We start from the raw sequence: 25452 nt of genomic DNA on the forward strand, positions 1-25452 counted from the left end.
GCGCGCGCGCACACACACACACACACACACACACACAGGGTTCAGTCTGTACGTCATCCCACTGATGAGAAACAGCTGATGGTGCCCAGTCCAACATTTCTTTTCCCAGTTTCACTGTTTCATGTAACCTGAGATCAACTCTGTCTGAGCTGGAGGCATAAACAACCTGAAGCAGAACTACACGTGTTGGAGGGAGACAAGAGAGTCATGATAAAACAGTTACTGGACGGATAAGGCCAACAGATTGCCAGTCTTCCCAGGAATCCGAGCCCAAACAGGAAATTAAAGAGAATTCTTGTCCTAACAGCCAATAAAGCAGGAGACATGAAGTACGGACATGTTCTTCACTGGAAACCAACCAGGTGACAGAAACCCGTTCACAGAGTGCGACTGATTCGATCAGGCTGCTATAACCTGGTCTGATTTACTGGTTTTACTGGTTTAAAATTTAACGTTAAGACTCTGAACAGGGTGGGATTCAGTCAGAATAAATAAGGTGAACCGAGACGATTTCTGGAAACGTTTGTGACTTTCTTTCTTCTGTTCGGTTATTTTAAACACGACGAAGATGTGAAACCTGAAAACAAACACAAAGGTGCTTTTAAAAAAAACAGCTTTAAAAAAAACAAAACATAAAACACCTGAAAACAGGCCTTGAAACAGGCCAGACAACTGCTGAAAACATACCTGAAAAAAGGCCAGAAAATACCTGAAAACACACCTGAAAACAGGCCAGAAAATACCTGAAAACACACCTGAAAACAGCTAAAAACACACCTGAAAACAGCTAAAAACACCTGAAAACAACTAAAAACACCTGAAAACAGGCCTAAAAACACTTACAATCATACCCAAAAAGAGGCCAGAAAACACCTAAAAACACAACTGAAAACACTTGAAAACAGGTGAAAACACACCTGGGGCCGTGTCTATCAAAGAACACTGTTAAGACTTGACCTAAGAAAATTCCTTGCCAAAAGCTGCACCTAAAACATGTTTATGGAGTGTGTGTCAGACTGAGTGAGGTGACTGGGTCTAAAGCCTCAGATCGGGGTTACGACAGCGCAGGCGCCGTGAACACACTTCTACACGACGTCACTGCCAAGCCCGTTGAATTAGTTCCTGAATGAAACGGTTAGTCAAAGAATGGAAATATCTTAGAACGTCTCAGCGGAGTTAAATGGACGATAGGAGTGTATATTTTAATCAATATACAAATTATATACACCGCCAATGGATCAAAACTAAATGTTTCCTAATTTTACCCCTAAATAAAATAATTGTCTAGTTTTGCATGTGGTAGTCAGGGTGACGTAGTGCTGTCGCCTTATCAGCTTTTATTCTGAAAATATGACACTTACTGCTTTATAACGTGATACGTTTCGCTATGAAAACATGGAAGAGAAATTGTGTTTGTCTTCGAAACTCGTGTTGCAGAAATGTCTAATTTACCCAGTGGGATTGCGTTGTAGTTCGTAGGACAGACTGATGGTGCAGCTGGAGGATAAGCCAGACAGGATACGTCTTCTTGTCCCAGTCCTAGCAGAGCATTTAGTCTTTATCATTTTATAGGCAGAACCGCTGGTACATGTTAACCAAACGCAACACACACGCAGACACACACACACACACACACACACACACCATCTCGCTGCTGCAGATGTGTTGCTCATATCTGTCCAACGGTCCCGTGTTACAGCACTGATCAACAATTCATTGTTTAAAAAATAAGTTTCTGCTTGATAAGAATCATTTCCATAAAACGATTAATTTCCACGTCAGACTATGAACCACCACGTCAGACAATTAATCGCCACGTCCAGCAATGAACTGCCACGACAGACGATTAATCGCCACGACAGACGATTAATCGCCACGTCAGACGACGTTTATTTCATCATGTGACAGATGTGGAGGTCGCTTTGCGTGCAGCGTCGGGATCAGAGTAAACCAGGGAACATCAGCTGTGCGGCTCCAGCCTCCATGTCTGCCGTCACCAGTGATCACCAGACGGGTGAAAATGTGACTTTTCTGGATATTTTCCAGATAAACTCAGATATCGTGTTAAAACGGAGGCATTTCTACGTTCTGGTCCTCATCAGGTGTAAAATCCTCGCTGGGAGACCAACCCAAAGACGGCGCCTGGCAGCGAGAAGCGGACGGCGATGGCGTGCGTGGCTGGGCTTTGTCTACATGGCTGAAGCGGCACAAAGGCAGGCTTTGTGATCAGCGAGAGCTGAGCTCTCTACCACAAACCCTGTGATCGCACACCAAGCACCACGTTGGAAATAAAACCAATCATGTAATCTGACTTCTCTAATGTCAGCCAGAGACTGACAGTCGGAAAGTCGATGTTTCAATAACCTTCCTGCGACTGCAGGCCCGCCTGGAAGGAAAGGCCTCCATATCCAGGAGAGTTTGAATAAATCATGAATCCTTTCAGTCTCATCACCGAAGCGACACCTCACGGAAAGAAGCAGGAAAAATCGTGTGTCGGAGGAGCTGCTGGTGTCCGTCTGGCTATGCCGGGTTGCGTGAGAGCTGACTGAAGGTCAGAGGATCATTCCGAACTGGGAATGTGCCTGACTGGAAGCAGCAGGAATGTTGGAGAGTTTAACCTTTAGAAGTCCAGCCGGTGCAGTGTCTAAGGAATCCAGAGACCTCCCCTTTCACCTGGAAATCATGCTGAAACGCTTCCTGTCAAACTTTCCACCAATCAGAAAGCTTAAATTCACAGTAATTATTTTCTACATAATAAATATCAAAGTGATTCAAGTTGAGGATGTTTCAAATATCAGCAGTATTGATTTGATTGGATTCGTATTGGCTGTGCAGCACCAGATCCTCCCACTCAGGTAAAAATGTCCCACTGACATCCACTAGAACTATATATTTTAATATCACTGGCATCAAAGACCTGGTCACTGTGTGTTACTACAAAGTTCTGTCAGGAATAAATCCTGTTTTCTCTGCTCTTTATGCTGCTTTATGTATTGATACGTTCATTTTCCATCATTTAAACGTCACAATCTGACAGCCGGGGCTGAAAACATCACCGGCTGACGGGGATTAAAAGCTTCTGCAGGCTGGGCTTCATTAGACATGAAGGGCAAAAAACAAAAAAACAAAACATAAAATGGCTTCAAGTTTAAGAGTTAATAAACCTGAAAACACTTTTGCTAACGGTTTGCGTTATGCTGGGTTGGCGCTCTAGAGGTGTACCGCCGTCCTGGACGCCGTCCTGGACGCCGTCCTGGCGTCTGCGCTGCTCCCAGTGCGTGGATCCCAGTCCAGTCCGTCAGCCTTGGCAGTTTTTGCAAACATATCTATAGTCCTGTTTTTCCTCCAGTATCAGAACCGTTCCCATTCATAAGAGCCAGAGCCAGTTTGTTGTGGCTCTGCGGAGGGGGTGGGGGGTGTCATGTGAAAAAGTGATGTCACCATTCAGCGCTCACCCCGGGACGGAGCCGACCATGTAGGAGTCGTGCACGTGGTTGGGTGAAACGCTGAGCTTAGCAGGGCTGTGCGCCGACGGTCCATCTGCCGGTCAGGAAGTGGGAGGAAGCGGGATGATCAAGGTCACCCCCGCTTCGCTCCACCAGGCAGACCAGAGGACGGAGAAGATTCTAATCCACATTTCAATCCAGCTAATCTCCCGGCGTTCCTGAAGCTTGCAGAGTTATCAGCAGAGCAGATAAAACTTCAGAGGTTTTCAAGGACGCTGAGGCTGAAACAAAGCTGGCTCTGTCCGGAGGGGCTTCACTCATCACCTCTTTCACCGTCCCGCTGTAATCCGACACAATCCAAAACAAAAATCCCTGCAGAGTGGACTCCGGGCCATTCGGGCTCAATCAACAGGACCCACCAGGCTGCCGGGAATCCAACTCTGGGAGAGTTTGAGCAGCAGTAAAAGAATAATGACGGGTGGTGGGAGGCTTTTCCAAACAAAAGGGAGATGTCGGAGGCGGCGGACATCCGATCGGTCCTGCCGGTCACTGGCGGAGCTGTGCAGGAGGACTGAGAACCCCTCAGCATCAGCTGGCCTCAAAAGATGCTTACAAAGCAGTGCAAAGTAATCCGAGTATCAGACACGGACATTATAATGATCCCAGAGGACCGACAACAAACCCTGAAAACATCCTGCAGCTTCACCAGAAATTCTAAACATTCCGTCCCGGCTGCAGAGGACTGCAACCAAAGAGTCCTTCACCTGCGCGTTCCATCCAAGCACTTCCTGGATGACTCCTAAAAGGCCAAAGGCGTCATCGAGACACGAACACGCTTCGGGATCCGAGACGTTCGCACAGCAGGATTTCATTCCCCACTTGTCCCCGTTAAAGCCACCGAACCTCTGCTCTGGTTCTGTACCTTCAGAACATTATTTCCACCAGGATTTCAAAATCACCGTTCAGCTAAAACCATCTGACAGAAGCGGGTTTCCCAGCTGGATCTGACCTGAAACAGAACTTATAAAGGTTTTCACATTTTTAGGCTTAAACCACGCCGCTCATCCGGTTACAGAGGTGCAGGATATGGTTTATGTATAAGGAAACAAAAATCTGGATATTTTAATCTTACAGAAAGTTTAATCAAACAAAGACCTCCATCAGTGATGCTGAGTCACTGTTTGGTTGCAGCACGTTGTACAATCAGTCCCGCCGAGCATCATGGAAGGTGAAGTCCCACATCAGACTCATTTATAACTCCTGCAACATTTTCAAAACATCAGAATAAAGAAGAGAATATAAACAAAGACTAAAGAAAAGCTCAACAGAACACAGAATCCCTGCAAACATCCGGCCATCTTACAGCGAAGGATCCGAGTGGATCCCACATAAGCCGACGTTTAAAAACCTTCATTTGCGACGTTTACGGGACGTTTTTTCATTCAGAATTAATAATGCAGAATTAAATCATTCCCAATTACAGTATTCTCCTTCGGTTTTACATGGAAGTAGTAATTCATGGTAAAGACGGCGATTCGGCCGTTCCGCTTTGGTTCAGCAGGTTGAGAAGGGCTCTGATTGGACAGTACATGCCTCCACTGGAAATAAAACTGATTCCTGCCTTTCGTCTTGTCGGCTGCGACATGGAAAACCACATGATAACCATAAGTAAGAGGATACAAGGATACCCGGGGATACGAGGATACCCGGGGATACGAGGATACCCGGGGATACGAAGATACCCGGGGATACGAGGATACCCGGGGATACGAAGATACCCGGGGATACGAAGATACCCGGGGATACGAGGATACGAGGATACCCGGGGATACGAGGATACCCGAGGATACGGGGATACGAGGATACCCGGGGATACGAGGATACCCGAGGATACCCGGGGATACGAGGATACCCGAGGATACGGGGATACGAGGATACCCGGGGATACGAGGATACCCGAGGATACCCGGGGATACGGGGATACGAGGATACCCGGGGATACGAGGATATTAGGATACCCGGGGATACGAGGATACCCGGGGATACGAGGATATTAGGATACCCGGGGATACGAGGATACCCGGGGATACGAGGATATTAGGATACCCGGGGATACGAGCATACTAGGATACCCGGGGATACGAGGATACCCGGGGATACTAGGATACGAGGATACCCAGGGATACGAGGATACTACTAGACGAGCATACTACTTCACTATTTCAGCAGCTGAGGAGGAGGAGGAAGATGATGCACCGGAGACGGGAGGCAGAAGACGTGAGTCATCGGGACGAGACAAGGTGAGGTCTTTTCGACCAGAACCGGTGCTGGTGTGGTTCCGCTCCGGTGCTAGCAAAGAACCGGTTTTGGTTTCAACTGAAAGAGTCGGGTCGGTGCTGTGTCATCAAGAACACAGCACCGACCCGACTTCTACCCACTCCTTTTGAACGATTTGTCACGTTTTATTTCTCTTTTTTTCTTAGATTTGTCATCATGATAAAATAAACTTTCTAAACCAAAAAAAAAAAAAGAAAACTTTCAACACTCGTATTTTGGCCAGGAAACCCCGCCACCATCTGCTGACAGAAACAATGTGAAGCACTTCCAAACTCTGGCCCAGCAGAGAGTTGGTGCCAGGATTGAACCGGTTCTGAGAACCAGGAGCCGGTGCTTAGGCAGTCGAAAGCCAGAGAACCGGTCCCGAGTCTGGCTCTGAACCAGCTCGGGAACCAGCCCGGGGAACCTGCCCGGGGAACCAGCCCGGGGAACCAGCCCGGGAAACCAGCCCGGGAAACCAGCCCGGGAAACCAGCCCGGGAAACCAGCCCGGGGAACCAGCCCGGGGAACCAGCCCTGGAAACCAGCCCGGGGAACCAGCCCGGGAAACCAGCCCGGGAAACCAGCCCGGGAACCAGCCCGGGGAACCAGCCCGGGGAACCAGCCCGGGGAACCAGCCCGGGGAACCTGCCCTGGGAACCAGCCCGGGGAACCTGCCCTGGAAACCAGCCCGGGAAACCAGCCCGGGAAACCAGCCCGGGAACCAGCCCGGGAACCAGCCCGGGGAACCAGCCCGGGGAACCAGCCCGGGGAACCAGCCCGGGGAACCAGCCCGGGAAACCAGCCCGGGAAACCAGCCCGGGGAACCAGCCCGGGGAACCAGCCCGGGGAACCTGCCCTGGAAACCAGCCCGGGGAACCAGCCCGGGGAACCTGCCCGGGGAACCTGCCCTGGAAACCAGCCCGGGGAACCAGCCCGGGGAACCAGCCCGGGGAACCAGCCCGGGGAACCAGCCCGGGGAACCAGCCCGGGAACCAGCCCGGGAAACCAGCCCGGGAAACCAGCCCGGGAAACCAGCCCGGGAAACCAGCCCGGGGAACCAGCCCGGGAAACCAGCCCGGGAAACCAGCCCGGGAAACCAGCCCGGGAACCAGCCCCCGGTGAGGAGCATGCTCAGAAGGAAATTAATCAACTTCACGCAGAATGAACGTTTCCATGACGGACAAATTAATCATTTTGCTTTTAGAAGGAGAACAAACCAGAAACTCACTTTGGAATTAAATTTATTGTGTTCACATGGTCATTTATGATCTGCTTACAGTGGATTTACCTTTTATTCTCTCTGCGTAGTAAAACTGTTCGGTCCCGTGGAGTGTAGGGTAAGAGACCTGCTGTGGGAAGCGGGAAGCTACTGGCGAGTTCACACATCTAATGGAACTTTTATGTTCATTGATCCTGTTTAAAAGGATCCTGATGAGAGCTGATGGAGTTTCAAGGGTTAAACCTGAACCTCCGTCTCCTTGTCTTCACTTTCCTTAATAAACCAAGAAAACTGGCCTCTTAATTATTCTCCTTGAGCTGAGGACACCTGAACAAAGACAGCGTTTGTCTCCACATAGCAGCGGTCCTCAGAGCTGCACGTCCTTCATAAGGAAACACTTTGCTAAAAAAGGCCAAAGATGTTTGCCACAGATCTGATAAACTTCCTCTGAAATGGTAGCTGGCATCACGGAAAGTCACACACGTTCACAAGCAGCCACATGTCAGGGTGTGTGTGTGCAGACACGAGCTGCATGCAGCTGAAAATGAAAGCTCTCATGGTGGCCCACTTCTCTAAACACACCACGACCAGCTGCTGCCGGCCTGAACGTCAACATCCTCCTCGCTGACGTTGGACCAACACCACCACACGGCTGAGAAGCTTCATCGCTTCCAGCTGGATAAACGTTTCTCCGTCCACCTCGTCAGGTCCACCTTCTGGTACCGGGTCGGTACTGGACCCCCTTTCTGAACAACACTCAGGTAGGCTGCACCATACTTTCCAGTTCTGTCTGGTGGGACAGTTACTGGACCAGGGACAGGGTCCAGGACTTCCTGAGGTAAAACAGCATCAGATTCTGCTTCATCTCAGCCCTGAAAATGTTTACAGAAACTTTGTGTTTCTTTCCCAGAACTTATCCGCATTCATAGAGGAGGAGGAGGAGGAAGAGGAGGAGGAGTAACTGGCTGTGAAGTTGCGTCACATTTACAGACTAATTTTCCACATATGACACAAAAAAGACGGAGAACAGAAAGCAGTCCAACGTCTGAAACGTCCTGATGAAGGGAATAAAGTCCAGATCTCTCATTTCATGCTGACGTTAATAAAACAAAGAATAAAAAGTGGATCTGTTTCAGGGCCGAATACGACGCGTACCCGGGAACCGCTCCAGGAGCCGGTCTGGAGCAGCAGATGGTTCCACGTACCCGGGAACCGCTCCAGGAGCCGGTCTGGAGCAGCAGATGGTTCCACGTACCAGGGAACCGCTCCAGGAGCCGGTTTGGAGCAGCAGATGGTTCCACGTACCAGGGAACCGCTCCAGGAGCCGGTCTGGAGCAGCAGATGCTTCCACGTACCCGGGAACCGCTCCAGGAGCCGGTCTGGAGCAGCAGATGCTTCCACGTACCCGGGAACCGCTCCAGGAGCCGGTCTGGAGCAGCAGATGGTTCCACGTACCCGGGAACCGCTCCAGGAGCCGGTCTGGAGCAGCAGATGGTTCCACGTACCAGGGAACCGCTCCAGGAGCCGGTCTGGAGCAGCAGATGGTTCCACGTACCAGGGAACCGCTCCAGGAGCCGGTCTGGAGCAGCAGATGCTTCCACGTACCCGGGAACCGCTCCAGGAGCCGGTCTGGAGCAGCAGATGGTTCCACGTACCCGGGAACCGCTCCAGGAGCCGGTCTGGAGCAGCAGATGGTTCCACGTACCCGGGAACCGCTCCAGGAGCCGGTCTGGAGCAGCAGATGGTTCCACGTACCCGGGAACCGCTCCAGGAGCCGGTCTGGAGCAGCAGATGGTTCCACGTACCCGGGAACCGCTCCAGGAGCCAGTCTGGAGCAGCAGATGGTTCCACGTACCAGGGAACCGCTCCAGGAGCCGGTCTGGAGCAGCAGATGGTTCCACGTACCCGGGAACCGCTCCAGGAGCCGGTCTGGAGCAGCAGATGGTTCCAGATGGTTCGAGTGGCTACAGACCGCCACCATCCCGATGAGGTGAAGCTCCACATGGCCTGATCTCTGGTTCTGGTTTGGTTCTTGCTGTTTCATTGTCTGGTTTCCAGTTTTATTTTGAAAGTCTCTCCCTCTCTTCCTGTTCATCAGCACACCTGGGTTCGCCACTGATCTGCTTCACCTATTGATCCTGAGTTTCCCTTGTTCCGCCTGGACTCAGGCTGTTATTTCTCAGATTCCTGCCCACTTCCTGTCCTGATCTTTGGGTCTGCCCCGCCATGCCAGAAACAAAAGCAGCCGTTTAGCACCGTTCTGCTTTCAATGGGAGAATCTGCTCTCTAGTGTACTCTCAGCTTAATTACTATACAGTCTCATGGAGGGGGGAGAGCTATTTCTGACACCGGCTCTTAGTGACGCACTAGAATCTGGGAATAAGAAGGAAACGAAGCCGAGCCGCCTGCAGACAAAGGCACGCTTTCCCAGAGGTTAAAACCTGCTGGCAAACAGCTTCTGGGTCTTAAAACAACTGGAGCACAAAGGCCACACCAGCGAGCCCAGCGTCCTTTTCCTTCCTGTGTACAATCTGTACCGTCAACACAAAGGGGGGGCGTGAGAGGACGGGCAGATGGGCTCTGGTGAAACCCAAACAGAGGTTGTAGAGAAAAGCACAGCTGGAACAAACTGCTGCCAACATCATTTTCTCATCAGCATAAAGCTGGAGACAAACACGCCTCTGTAAACAACAACATCCCACAAACACGCCTCTGTAAACAACACGTCATCGTCCCACGAACACGCCTCTGTAAACAACAACATCCCACAAACACGCCTCTGTAAACAACACGTCATCGTCCCACGAACACGCCTCTGTAAACAACAACATCCCACAAACACACCTCTGTAAACAACACGTCATCGTCCCACGAACACGCCTCTGTAAACAACACGTCATCGTCCCACGAACACGCCTCTGTAAACAACACGTCATCGTCCCACAAACACGCCTCTGTAAACAACACGTCATCGTCCCACGAACACGCCTCTGTAAACAACACGTCATCGTCCCACGAACACGCCTCTGTAAACAACACGTCATCGTCCCACGAACACGCCTCTGTAAACAACACGTCATCGTCCCACAAACACGCCTCTGTAAACAACAACGTCCCACAAACACGCCTCTGTAAACAACACGTCATCGTCCCACGAACACGCCTCTGTAAACAACAACGTCCCAGAAACACGCCTCTGTAAACAACAACGTCCCACGAACACGCCTCTGTAAACAACAACGTCCCACAAACACGCCTCTGTAAACAACAACGTCCCACAAACACGCCTCTGTAAACAACAACGTCCCACGAACACGCCTCTAAACACGTCATCGTCCCACGAACACGCCTCTGTAAACAACAACATCCCACAAACACGCCTCTGTAAACAACAACATCCCACGAACACGCCTCTGTAAACAACACGTCATCGTCCCACGAACACGCCTCTGTAAACAACACGTCATCGTCCCACGAACACGCCTCTGTAAACAACACGTCATCGTCCCACGAACACGCCTCTGTAAACAACACGTCATCGTCCCACAAACACGCCTCTGTAAACAACACGTCATCGTCCCACGAACACGCCTCTGTAAACAACAACGTCCCACAAACACGCCTCTGTAAACAACAACGTCCCACAAACACGCCTCTGTAAACAACACGTCATCGTCCCACGAACACGCCTCTGTAAACAACAACGTCCCACAAACACGCCTCTGTAAACAACAACGTCCCACGAACACGCCCCCCCCCCCCCCCCCCCCCCACTGTAAACCTCACATCCCCCCACCCCCCACTGTACCCCAGACTCCAGACCAGAGTCCAGACTCCAGACCAGAGACCAGAGTCCAGACCAGAGACCAGAGTCCAGACTCCAGACCAGAGACCAGAGTCCAGACCAGAGACCAGAGTCCAGACCAGAGTCCAGACCAGAGACCAGAGTCCAGACCAGAGTCCAGACCAGAGACCAGAGTCCAGACCAGAGACCAGAGTCCAGACCAGAGTCCAGACCAGAGACCAGAGTCCAGACCAGAGTCCAGACTCCAGACCAGAGACCAGAGTCCAGACCAGAGACCAGAGTCCAGACCAGAGTCCAGACCAGAGACCATACTCCAGACCAGAGACTAGACCAGAGACCAGAGTCCAGACCAGAGACCAGAGTCCAGAACAGGTGAGGCAGCATTTAGCTGCATGTCTGGTCTCTGATCCAGTTTAATTTGTCTATTTTAACTTTTTATTGTGATTTTCACCGTTTGTCTACGTTTCTATACAACATCTCTACCTTTAATGTTCTATGTGAAGGACTGACTTGTCCTGTACATGCTGCAGAAATAAACTTTCTTTGCTTTGATGCATTAAAAACCATGAAGGCGATGAGTCCTCGGTGCCATGGCTCTGCAGGGTGAGGTCTGGTACGCCAACTGCTGCTGGGTGGGGCTGGACGATCATTTGAATGTGAAGGTGAGGAACACATTCCAGCAGAGGATGATCAGAGGCTAGCAGAGAAGAGGCTGGTTAAAGCAGTGGCAAATGTTTCCTCCACATTTAACTGGTCCTTGATCCAAGAACAAGCACAGCTAACCCGCGTCTCGAACACCAAACCCATAAGAACCAAGCTAACTCAGAAGGGCTAAAGTAACCAAGGAGTTAGCAGAGCTAACCCAGGAGTGAGCAGAGCTAGCCGAGGAGTGAGCAGAGCTAACCCAGGGTTTAGCAGAGCTAGTCGAGGAGTTAGCAGAGCTAGCCCGGGAGTGAGCAGAGCTAGCCCGGGAGTGAGCAGAGCTAGCCGAGGAGTGAGCAGAGCTAGCCGAGGAGTTAGCAGAGCTAGCCCGGGAGTGAGCAGAGCTAGCCCGGGAGTTAGCAGAGCTAGCCGAGGAGTGAGCAGAGCTAGCCGAGGAGTGAGCAGAGCTAACCCAGGGTTTAGCAGAGCCAGCCGAGGAGTTAGCAGAGCTAACCCGGGAGTGAGCAGAGCTAGCCCGGGAGTTAGCAGAGCTAGCCCGGGAGTTAGCAGAGCTAGCCCGGGAGTTAGCAGAGCTAGCCCGGGAGTTAGCAGAGCTAGCCCGGGAGTTAGCAGAGCTAGCCCGGGAGTTAGAAGAGCTAACCCAGGAGTGAGCAGAGCTAACCCAGGAGTGAGCAGAGCTAACCCAGGGTTTAGCAGAGCTAGCCGAGGAGTTAGCACAGCTAACCCGGGAGTGAGCAGAGCTAACCCAGGAGTGAGCAGAGCTAACCCAGGAGTGAGCAGAGCTAACCCAGGAGTGAGCAGAGCTAGCCGAGGAGTGAGCAGAGCTAACCCAGGAGTGAGCAGAGCTAGCCGAGGAGTGAGCAGAGCTAACCCAGGGTTTAGCAGAGCTAGCCAAGGAGTTAGCAGAGCTAACCCGGGAGTGAGCAGAGCTAACCCAGGAGTGAGCAGAGCTAACCCAGGAGTGAGCAGAGCTAGCCGAGGAGTGAGCAGAGCTAGCCGAGGAGTGAGCAGAGCTAACCCAGGAGTGAGCAGAGCTAGCCGAGGAGTGAGCAGAGCTAACCCAGGGTTTAGCAGAGCTAGCCGGGGAGTTAGCAGAGCTAACCCAGGGTTTAGCAGAGCTAGCCGGGGAGTTAGCAGAGCTAACCCGGGAGTGAGCAGAGCTAGCCCGGGAGTGAGCAGAGCTAGCCCGGGAGTTAGCAGAGCTAACTCTGGGCTGTTTGCACCCTGACTGGAAACTTGCTCACTGCAGAAGCGGTTGGCTCAGGTTGCGCCAGGCTAAATAAGACCTTTCGAAATGTTAATTGTTGAACCAGAGTTTCAGCCACAGATCCCAGTTTCTGGACCGGAACCAGAGTTTCAGCCACAGATCCCAGTTTCTGGACCGGAACCAGAGTTTCAGCCACAGATCCCAGTTTCTGGACCGGAACCAGAGTTTCAGCCACAGATCCCAGTTTCTGGACCGGAACCAGAGTTTCAGCCACAGATCCCAGTTTATGGACCGGAACCAGATGCTGGCCTTGTTAGACCAGCTGCTACTCTCCAGCCACATTGAGCGACATCAATACTGAAGCACAGAGTTTATGCTTGGCCGCTCCAGACTGAATAAATCTGCTCTGTCACCGTTTCCCTTCTCGTTTGTCAATACGGGCCTGAAGCACGTTGCTGCCGTGGCTACAGCCATCTGACCAGTAGCCGAAACCAGCAGGACCTCCTCCTTCCTGCCGTCCTATAAAACACACCTCAGAGATAAAAGTAGAGCTGAGCCTCGCTGCTCCGTTCTGCCACATAAACGTCCCCAATCTCCCCCAAATCACACCCCAAATTACACCCCACCCCCTCCCACAGCCCAATCAATCACTCATTGACGGATGTTAAAAACATTCATGAGCAGGGATCAATACGCGCAGTGGAAATTCCATTGCCATGCGGCGAGGAGCACACTTCACTGTAAGACATGGGAGCAGCGGGGTCAGCGTGACCTTCAAACCCCCGCCAAGTTCAAAGTCAGAACGCCGTTTCCCGGCGAATCAGAGCCGCCTGGTTGGACGGCAGCCAAGCAGCAGCTTATCAGATCTGCACTAATTCTGTGGCGATGAAACGCTTCCCATTAACCAACCAGTAAGAGCGCACGTACTGGTCCAGAGGACACATGCTTCCCATTAACCAACCAGTAAGAGCGCACGTACTGGTCCAGAGGACACATGCTTCCCATTAACCAACCAGTAAGAGCGCACGTACTGGTCCAGAGGACACATGCTTCCCATTAACCAACCAGTAAGAGCGCACGTACTGGTCCAGAGGACACATGCTTCCCATTAACCAACCAGTAAGAGCGCACGTACTGGTCCAGAGGACACATGCTTCCCAGTAACCGACCAGTAGGAGCTCTTACTGGTCCAGAGGACACATGCTTCCCAGTAACCGACCAGTAGGAGCTCTTACTGGTCCAGAGGACACATGCTTCCCAGTAACTGACCAGTAGGAGCTCTTACTGGTCCAGAGGACACATGCTTCCCAGTAACCGACCAGTAGGAGCTCTTACTGGTCCAGAGGACACATGCTTCCCAGTAACCGACCAGTAGGAGCTCTTACTGGTCCAGAGGACACATGCTTCCCAGTAACCGACCAGTAGGAGCTCTTACTGGTCCAGAGGACACATGCTTCCCAGTAACCGACCAGTAGGAGCTCTTACTGGTCCAGAGGACACATGCTTCCCAGTAACCGACCAGTAGGAGCTCTTACTGGTCCAGAGGACACATGCTTCCCAGTAACCGACCAGTAGGAGCTCTTACTGGTCCAGAGGACACGGTCTCTGAGGGCAGCTTGGCAGCGCCTGCTACTTCATGACTGGAACCCAACACACAGCTTACTGGTCAGCACCTCCCATTTCCACCCTCATACTGGGGAACCAGAACCAGGATGTGTTGGGTATACTGGAAACCAGGTGGTGCAGATGGATCGCTGCTGATGTCAGCCATGGAACAGCAGAATCCACAGTGGTGAGATTTTCCCAGACTTCCCAGTGCAGGTCCCAACATGTCCCAGTCGTCCCACTCAGTGACCTGCATCCATGCATGCAGAAAACACACGTGTCACGCTGTACTGGTTTAACTGGGAGCAGGTCAGTAACATGACGGCGTGTCCTGCAGACTAAAGAGGAGAGGGAGCATCCAGCTTGTTATCAGCCTGCATCTCTGATGGGATGGGGTTGCATTAGTGCCGATGGCGTGGGCAGCTTCCACATCTGGGAAGCTCCATCATGCTGAAACATCTGCTCCCATCCAGACAACGTCTCTTTCAGGGAAGACCTTCCACCATGCTGGACCACATCCTGATGGTGGAACAGGAGAACTAGTCCAGCAGAACCACGCTGGACCACATCCTGATGGTGGAACAGGAGAACCGGTCCAGCAGGACCACATCCTGATGGTGGAACAGGAGAACTGGTCCAGCAGGACCATGCTGGACCACATCCTGATGGTGGAACAGGAGAACCGGTCCAGCAGGACCACATCCTGATGGTGGAACAGGAGAACTGGTCTGCTGCAGTCCAGATGTTTTAACCAGTACAGAACATCTGGAGCTTCATGTAGAGCAGCTGGAATCCTGCATCATCACAGCTTCTGGATTCACAGTCAGCTCAGATTTTCCATCAGATGATAAAACGTCTCCGTCTCATCATGTCCGTCTTCTACTGGTACAAACGCCTGAACGAAATATGGAAATAACTGAATTCTGGTTTTATTTATCTTTTACACAGAAACTAAAACAGTTCAGTTGTCCAGACCAACCTCTGCATACCGTCGTCATGACTACGCACAATGCTGATTATTCCACTAAAATTTAACACCATAAAATAACTAAACTTCAGTCAAAGGATTCGAGGCCGAAGAGAATCATGTAAAAACTAATCTGTATTCGAGTCCCAGTTTAAAGACTTTCCCTCAGTCAGCAGCAGTTCATCATCACGCTGCTTTCATCACATTTAACCTTGTGACTCTGGCGGACATCACCCCCCCCATCTCCAGTCGTACACCATGACGGCCTGATTCTACGTCCTTTTACTCAGCTCTACAAACTTTGTTTCACATCGAGTCAAACTGGACAAAGTTCTGCAATTTTACATAAAAACAGCTCAAAAATCTGGAACTGGTTTCTGTGGAACTGCTGAGGTTTTCCTCTCCGGTCCAGGCGGAGGTTTTCCTCCCCGGTCCAGGCGGAGGTTTTCCTCCCCGGTCCAGGCGGAGGTTTTCCTCTCCGGTCCAGGCGGAGGTTTTCCTCCCCGGTCCAGGCGGAGGTTTTCCTCCCCGGTCCAGGCGGAGGTTTTCCTCCCCGGTCCAGGCGGAGGTTTTCCTCCCCGGTCCAGGCGGAGGTTTTCCTCCCCGGTCCAGGCGGAGGTTTTCCTCCCCGGTCCAGGCGGAGGTTTTCCTCTCCGGTCCAGGCGGAGGTTTTCCTCCCCGGTCCAGGCGGAGGTTTTCCTCCCCGGTCCAGGCGGAGGTTTTCCTCCCCGGTCCAGGCGGAGGTTTTCCTCTCCGGTCCAGGCGGAGGTTTTCCTCCCCGGTCCAGGCGGAGGTTTTCCTCCCCGGTCCAGGCGGAGGTTTTCCTCCCCGGTCCAGGCAGAGGTTTTCTGCTCCACTGTCTCCTCGTGCAGCTCAGGATGGAGGATTTAATCAAAGAGAAGATCTGATGGAACCAGTTGGTTTCTTTATGTGCTTCAGGAGATCCTTGGTCTCTACAGCCCTCCGGTCCAGATCCGGTCTAGATCCAGATCCAGTTGAAATCCGGTCCAGGATGTACATCCGCCACTTCTTAGATATTAACTAATATTCTTATTTTACTCATTTTAATCCTAAATTATGTTGTGGTATTCCTTTTGTTAAATCGCTGCTAGTATGGATTGTCCCTGCTCCAACACACAGCCCTGCAGGTCTTACACATGTCCCTGCTCCAACACACAGCCCTGCAGGTCTTACACATGTCCCTGCTCCAACACACAGCCCTGCAGGTCTTACACATGTCCCTGCTCCAACACACAGCCCTGCAGGTCTTACACATGTCCCTGCTCCAACACACAGCCCTGCAGGTCTTACACATGTCCCTGCTCCAACACACAGCCCTGCAGGTCTTACACATGTCCCTGCTCCAACACACAGCCCTGCAGGTCTTACACATGTCCCTGCTCCAACAGACCTGATTCAGAAGAAAGATGCTCCTGTGAAGGAGCCGTTTATTTATCCAGGTGTTACCCCGAACCTCCACCTCCTCCAACAGAGGAGAGGAGGTGGAGAAGAAACATCTAGACTAGAAATGATCTGCTGATCAGATCGATCAGGACGTAAACATCACGTGAGCTGGATGAAGGATGATCTCCATCATCCTCAACTTTTCATCAGATGGGGATAAAAAGCCCTTCCTGGCTGTTGCAGGTGGAGGTGCTTACCTTGTCCAGCTCGTCGTGGAGCTCCGACAGGGTGGGTCTGATGAGTTTCTCCCCCAGCGGCGCTGCTGTCTGCCGGTAGAAGTCGATGTTGGGCACGGCATCGATGGTGTTGTGTCCGAAAGTCCTCAGGTAGTAGGTGTTGGTGTGAGTGTCATAGTGGTAGTGATGCTGGCCCCCCGTGGAGGAATGCAGGCTGGTCTCGCTCATCACCGTGTCGCCGTTCTGCACCCCCTCCGGCGGCGCAGCCTCCGGGGAGGCCGCGCTCTCCGAGCCGCTCGGATCGGCGAAGTTCACCACCCGAAACCGGCCTTTGGCTTCCTCCGCGGCCGCCCCGGAGTCGCTCCCAGAACCATCCGGCACCGCGGCGGACTTCTCGGATCCTGGAGATCTGTCATCAGAGGCACCGGCAGATTCAGCCACAATGTCCACCTGGAAGCGGCTCTGGCTGGGCGTCGGACCCAGCGGCCTCTGCCCCGCATCCGGCGCGAGGAGATCCCTTTCCGCGGCGGCAGCCTCGGAGGATGGCTCCGACATGGCTCAGGCACTAACAACAGCCTGGAGAAAAGCCAGAAAAGTCAGACAGTGTGGAAGCCCGGGAGGCGCCACGTGACAGCCGCGGAGCGGTGTTCTGGTTGCGGGGAGCCGCGCCGCTCCGCCGGGGAGGAACCGTGTGGCAGCGCCGCTGCGGGGAGAGAGCTCGCTAGCTTCACCGGGACACGCAGCCACGCTTCCACCCGTCCCTCCTAGATACAGATCCTCCCTGCTGGCTTCAGACAGTCCGTCTCCGGTCTCCGTGGTGGACAAACCGGGATGCTGCTGTCGACCTTGTCGCGGCTCCTCCTGGACTCCCTGCGCCTCCCTGCCTGCTATTATACTCAGGCTGAGGAGGATCTCGCGAGGCTTCACCTGCCAGCTCTGTCTTTTCACTCCACTCTCGCGAGAAGACATCACAATAAGGGTGGCATTTCAAGCTCCTACGAGAGCAAAAGATGGTGACGCTGAGGGTGGAGGGGGGAGAGGGGGAGGGATGAACCGCCAGAAAACCATGGGCGTCCAGGTGTGTCCGCTGGATCGTGTAACTCATCGGAAGGAGGGCTGTGGGGTTTCCTGTCACTCTGCAGGGTGCTGCAGTCACGACCGAGATGGACCTGCAGAATCTGGACCTGGACTGCAGCCAAAAACACTTCAACACACACAGAAGTTCACCTCATATCTCATATCTCATATCTAGATAGATAGATAGATAGATAGATAGATATCTAGACTATGTTTCACTTTAAATTGCAATTGTCACTATTCTTCATAATTGCTGATTTCTTTAGACTGAAAACATATATATATATATATATATATATATATATATATATATATATATATATATATATATATATATATATATATATATATAAAAAATAGAATAACCAGGTATTACTGGATACACTAAGTGTATATTTATTGGTAAAAATCTAAACAGTGCAATAAAAGAAGCATTTAGTTACATGAAATGTGCATCATCCGTTTTATATATATATATATATATATATATATATATATATATATATATATATTCATTCATTCATTCATTTTCCGAACCGCTTATTCCAATTCAGGGTCGCGGGGAATCTGGAGCCTATCCCAGCCGGCTTTGGGCGACAGGCAGGGTACACCCTGGACAGCTCGCCAGTCCATCGCAGGGCCACACAGAGAGACGAACAACCACACTCATGCTCACACTCACTCCTAGGGGCAATTTAGAGTGACCAATTAACCTATCAGGCATGTCTTTGGATGGTGGGAGGAAGCCGGAGTACCCGGAGAGAACCCACGCATACACGGGGAGAACATGCAAACTCCACACAGAAAGGACACTGACAAAACCAGCCAAGGATCGAACCATATATATATATATATATATATATATATATATATATATATATATATATATATATATATATATATATGTTTAAATCTTTTTTATTTGCTCGTCATTTTACTTGATTTCAATCAGGAAAAAACAGCACAGTATCCAGACCGTCATTCTGCTGTTATAACGCCCAAGAGGACAAAGAAGACCAAGAAGATCAATAAAAACAAGAAAAATTACAAAAGTTTTACAATGGATTATTTTTATTTATTTGAAAAAAAAACTTTTTTTTTTTTTAAAATCGATGTTAAAACTGTGCAGCAAAAAAATTCAGATTTTCAATTTTTCAATTCAGTTCTCCCACCCCTAGTAAATTCCATTGCACAACAGCTTATACACATTCATATAACAACATCCAACGTTCCAAATATACATAAAACCAAGTAAAATAATAAACAGCAACAGGCAGATGCAGTACGGACCCACTAGTCGTGATGATTAAATAACCGAGCAGATGAATATTGTAGGTAATAAAATAGAATAACCAGGTATTACTGGATACACTAAGTGTATATTTATTGGTAAAAATCTAAACAGTGCAATAAAAGAAGCATTTCGTTACATGAAATGTGCATCATCCGTTTATCCTCACATTTGTGCACATGAAGACAGATTTCCTACTTTATTGGTATTTATAGAAGATTTCACCACTTTGCATGTGGTTGTGTCTTCCAGACCGTTTTAAGACAAGCACCTGTCCAGAGGATGAAGTCAAGTGTTGCTGGTTTCAGTAATAAATGCAGGGATGCAAGACGTGAAGTCAATAATTAAATGGTCTGTTTACCCCTTGTCTTCTGTCCTCTCCATGCTAACTAACCTGTTTGACATTCCAGTGGATGTAAACGCTCTGCAGAGAGGCGACGCAGCTTTGAGGGCACGGTCTGACATGGAGGCAGTTCAACAAGGCCAGGTAAGCTACCTGGAAGATGCTGCCTCTGCGGTTTGAGGATTCATTCTGCGTCAGAGAAGATTTATTGCTTGTCCCTTGTCCGTTCAGGGTCTTTGAGCAAATCTAAACTCCAGTTAAAGTTTCTAGAAGAGGTCACGAGGTTAACAGAGACAAGATGCTTTTCAGTTTTAGGCTTTTAACACAACCTTGTGAATTTTTTACTTCTTTCTGGTTCATTACTCTCACAGAAAAGTGAGACACTTTTTTGTGATGGGAAACACATCCATTGAGAGGAAATGGTGGTAAAATATTATTTCATCATTTAAAGTTTAAACAGGCAGTGGAAGATAAAAATGTTTTGTGTCTAAATCTTTTATTGTTTTGACAGTCATTTTTAAATTTTTTTTTAATTGGAGAAAAGATTCTGTTGTCTTTTGTCACCTATTAAATTTACGCTTAAAATGATGTAGACATTTTTTACACACACACACACACACGCACGCACGCATGCACGCACACACACACACAGTCGCTCCTTGAAATGTGCAAAATATACCTGAAAACCATGGGATTTTCTCGTCTTTCACCGTATGTGACCATTACTGTGCCACGCCATGTAGCTTTCTCTACGATTAGCTCGGGGCAGAGCACCCACAGCTCTGGCTCCATTAACTTCCTTTTTTCCTCAGATTTTCTCCTAAAATCATCCGGCGAGGTGTCTGCCATAGAAACCAGACAGAGAACAGTGGAACAATGAAATGACAGCTGTGTGTTCAGCAAGCACTTGTGACGCACTAGCATGGGCCTAAATCTGAGCCTTTGTGATGGTTTCTGAATGTCTCTGTGGTGAAAGAGAAGACACCATTGTCATGGTAACGTTAACAATCAGGCCCAGAAGGCGCCATTGTCATTGCAAAGTTAATGATAACACTCATGCACACACACTACTCACAAGTTTTAATCATGACTGCAGTAAAAAGACGTGTAAAAAGAGGAAAACTGGGTTTCTGATTGAGTTTAGAAGTTTAGGATTCAGAAAGCACTAAAAACTAAATGTTGCTGTTACACATCAACCTGACCAAACCAAATCCACCGCACGATCCACATCAGTCCAGGTTAAAAAACCTGCTCATATAAACCAGTTTACAAGATTAAATCCTCCATCAGAATCAGAACCATCCAGGAGGTCCGTCTTCCTGGTTCTGGCTGGGGGAGGACAGGAAGGAGTCAACCAGTAGCAGGGATCCAGGATCCTGCTGAGAAGGAAGAAGACAAACACGTCTCCCAGTGAATTATGGGACGTCTCCCAGTGCATCATGGGACGTCTCCCAGTGCATCATGTGATATCTCCCAGTGCATTATGGGATGTCTCCCAGTGCATCATGGGATATCTCCCAGTGCATCATGGGATATCTCCCAGTGCATTATGGGACGTCTCCCAGTGCATCATGTGAAATCTCCCAGTGCATCATGTGATATCTCCCAGTGCATTATGGGACGTCTCCCAGTGCATCATGGGATATCTCCCAGTGCATTATGGTACGTCTCCCAGTGCATCATGGGATATCTCCCAGTGCATTATGGGACGTCTCCCAGTGCATTATGGGACGTCTCCCAGTGCATCATGGTACGTCTCCCAGTGCATCATGGGATATCTCCCAGTGCATTATGGGACGTCTCCCAGTGCATCATGGGATATCTCCCAGTGCATTATGGTACGTCTCCCAGTGCATCATGGGACATCTCTCAGTGCATCATGGGACATCTCCCAGTGCATCATGGGACGTCTCCCAGTGCATCATGGGAAATCTCACGGTGCATCATGTGAAATCTCCCAGTGCATCATGGGACATCTCCCAGTGCATTATGGGACGTCTCCCAGTGCATCATGGGACATCTCCCAGTGCATCATGGGATATCTCCCAGTGCATCATGGGACATCTCCCAGTGCATCATGGGACGTCTCCCAGTGCATCATGGGAAATCTCACGGTGCATCATGAGATATCTCCCAGTGCATTATGGGACGTCTCCCAGTGCATCATGTGAAATCTCCCAGTGCATCATGGGACATCTCCCAGTGCATTATGGGACGTCTCCCAGTGCATCATGTGAAATCTCCCAGTGCATCATGGGACATCTCCCAGTGCATTATGGGACGTCTCCCAGTGCATTATGGGATATCCTCCAGTGCATCATGGGACATCTCTCAGTGCATCATGGGACATCTCCCAGTGCATCATGGGACGTCTCCCAGTGCATCATGGGAAATCTCACGGTGCATCATGGGACGTCTCCCAGTGCATCATGGGACATCTCCCAGTGCATCATGGGACGTCTCCCAGTGCATTATGGGACGTCTCCCAGTGCATAATGGGAAATCTCCCAGTGCATCATGGGACGTCTCCCAGTGCATCATGGGACATCTCCCAGTGCATCATGGGATATCTCCCAGTGCATCATGGGACGTCTCCCAGTGCATCATGGGACATCTCCCAGTGCATCATGGGACGTCTCCCAGTGCATTATGGGACGTCTCCCAGTGCATTATGGGACATCTCCCAGTGCATCATGGGATATCTCCCAGTGCATCATGGGACATCTCCCAGTGCATCATGGGACATCTCCCAGTGCATCATGGGACGTCTCCCAGTGCATTATGGGACGTCTCCCAGTGCATTATGGGATATCCTCCAGACCCCCCCCACCTGATGCTGATGAAGCTTCTCCTGCAGGATGAAACGGCGAGATGAAATAGAACCAAACAATGTTTGGGACGAGCTGTGATGCCATCTGAACCCTCGATGCAACATCTGGATAAGATGGAGATTTTTTAGAACAATAATCAGGAATTTGTCGGTCAAATAAAATTGATCCACTTTCCAGATTACTGCAGATAATCTGGAGCTGATCCGGTAATCTCTCCAACAACCTGACTGAATCAGCTGATGTCAAACCAAAGTTCACTGCAGTTTGTGTGAACATAAAACTTTAACTTGCAGCAGAACATGCTTGTTATGTGTGATCTTTAGCGTGTTTGTTGCCCTACAAACAATGCAGAATTCACACAGCTGCTGCATCTGTTGTGTACACACATTAGTTGTGGTGTCACACACACACACACACACACACACACACCGTGGCTGCTGCAGATATTTACACAGAGCTGTGTCATAAAAAGCCTTTCCATCAGGACTGATGTTGCAGGAGAATGTTCTAGCGAGAACCGTGTGGTCTCATCGTCCTCTTCCACCACACAGAGTCCTGATCCAGGTCCAGGTTCTGTTTCTAGTTAATGATTTAGCTTTGAGACTCTGCAGTGTTTGAACACCTGCATGTCTACCTCCTGATCTCCGCAGTTGAAGTTTGGACACGACATTCTAATGAGGGATTAAAAACAGCTCATCTTGAATATCAGAATGTGAATCTGTTGGCAAAAAGTGAAACAAAATACTTCCAGTCTTTCTAATGAAAATCCTCACCTTCACTAAGCTAACAGACCGGAGCTTCCAGTGGGGCGTCCTCCGGTGCATCCTACTGGAAAATTCCTGCATGCAGCTGGAACAAGTTGGTAACCCCAACTGATGCAGCGAACATCTTCTCACTTCTGCAACCGACCCAAAACAGATGTTGGTGTGTTTCAGAAGAGTCAGATGACCGGCATCAAGCAGAAAACCTGTCATACAGAAACTGGTAAAACTGGGATCAGAACTGGAAGGACGGTGGGGAAACTTTGTCTTCTGGGAAGAAACGTGGAGGGAAAATGGAGACAACTCCAGGCTTTAGACTGCTGTTTTAAAAGGACGTGCAGACAGTGTGTGTAACTGTGCACGTGGCTGTGGTTGTTGCCACAAGGAGACATTGAAACACACAGGAGACACAGATCTCTTTCACCCTCGTGGGAATATGTTTGGGATGAACAAGGAAACTTATCCAGCATTGTGGGTCTGTTGGAGGAGGTCAGGATGAATGTGCTGTTGGAGGAGGTCAGGATGAATGTGCTGTTGGAGGAACTCAGGATGAATGTGCTGTTGGAGGAAGTCAGGATGAATGTGCTGTTGGAGGAAGTCAGGATGAATGTGCTGTTGGAGGAACTCAGGATGAACGTGCTGTTGGAGGAAGTCAGGATGAATGTGCTGTTGGAGGAAGTCAGGATGAATGTGCTGTTGGAGGAACTCAGGATGAACGTGCTGTTGGAGGAAGTCAGGATGAATGTGCTGTTGGAGGAAGTCAGGATGAATGTGCTGTTGGAGGAACTCAGGATGAACGTGCTGTTGGAGGAAGTCAGGATGAATGTGCTGTTGGAGGAGGTCAGGATGAATGTGCTGTTGGAGGAACTCAGGATGAATGTGCTGTTGGAGGAGGTCAGGATGAATGTGCTGTTGGAGGAACTCAGGATGAATGTGCTGTTGGAGGAACTCAGGATGAATGTGCTGTTGGAGGAAGTCAGGATGAATGTGCTGTTGGAGGAACTCAGGATGAATGTGCTGTTGGAGGAAGTCAGGATGAATGTGCTGTCGGAGGAAGTCAGGATGAATGTGCTGTTGGAGGAAGTCAGGATGAATGTGCTGTTGGAGGAACTCAGGATGAATGTGCTGTTGGAGGAAGTCAGGATGAATGTGCTGTTGGAGGAACTCAGGATGAATGTGCTGTTGGAGGAAGTCAGGATGAATGTGCTGTTGGAGGAACTCAGGATGAATGTGCTGTTGGAGGAACTCAGGATGAATGTGCTGTTGGAGGAACTCAGGATGAATGTGCTGTCGGAGGAACTCAGGATGAATGTGCTGTTGGAGGAAGTCAGGATGAATGTGCTGTTGGAGGAACTCAGGATGAATGTGCTGTTGGAGGAGGTCAGGATGAATGTGCTGTCGGAGGAAGTCAGGATGAATGTGCTGTTGGAGGAACTCAGGATGAATGTGCTGTCGGAGGAAGTCAGGATGAACGTGCTGTTGGAGGAACTCAGGATGAACGTGCTGTTGGAGGAAGTCAGGATGAATGTGCTGTTGGAGGAACTCAGGATGAATGTGCTGTTGGAGGAAGTCAGGATGAATGTGCTGTTGGAGGAACTCAGGATGAATGTGCTGTCGGAGGAACTCAGGATGAATGTGCTGTTGGAGGAAGTCAGGATGAATGTGCTGTTGGAGGAAGTCAGGATGAATGTGCTGTTGGAGGAACTCAGGATGAATGTGCTGTCGGAGGAACTCAGGATGAATGTGCTGTTGGAGGAAGTCAGGATGAATGTGCTGTCGGAGGAACTCAGGATGAATGTGCTGTTGGAGGAACTCAGGATGAATGTGCTGTTGGAGGAACTCAGGATGAATGTGCTGTCGGAGGAACTCAGGATGAATGTGCTGTTTGAGGAAGTCAGGATGAATGTGCTGTTGGAGGAAGTCAGGATGAATGTGCTGTTGGAGGAACTCAGGATGAATGTGCTGTTGGAGGAACTCAGGATGAATGTGCTTTTGGAGGAACTCAGGATGAATGTGCTGTCGGAGGAAGTCAGGATGAATGTGCTGTTGGAGGAAGTCAGGATGAATGTACTGTTGGAGGAACTCAGGATGAATGTGCTGTTGGAGGAAGTCAGGATGAATGTGCTGTTGGAGGAAGTCAGGATGAATGTGCTGTTGGAGGAACTCAGGATGAATGTGCTGTTGGAGGAAGTCAGGATGAATGTGCTGTTGGAGGAAGTCAGGATGAATGTGCTGTCGGAGGAACTCAGGATGAATGTGCTTTTGGAGGAACTCAGGAT

General features: G+C 50.1%; 1 protein-coding gene across 1 annotated transcript in view; it reads right to left on the reverse strand.

Moving 5' to 3' along the window:
* The window catches only part of slc12a2 (solute carrier family 12 member 2), a 69294-nt gene extending 51578 nt beyond the window's left edge, over positions 1-17716 (reverse strand). The window contains exon 1 of the mRNA XM_079256601.1: positions 16892-17716. Within this exon, the coding sequence (XP_079112727.1) occupies positions 16892-17425 (534 nt within the window). The 5' untranslated portion in view covers positions 17426-17716. The remainder of the gene's footprint in view (positions 1-16891) is intronic.
* Positions 17717-25452: the final 7736 nt, after the last annotated feature.

Source organism: Telmatherina bonti, assembly GCF_933228915.1.
Source record: "Telmatherina bonti genome assembly, chromosome: 17".
Lineage (NCBI taxonomy): Eukaryota > Metazoa > Chordata > Actinopteri > Atheriniformes > Telmatherinidae > Telmatherina > Telmatherina bonti.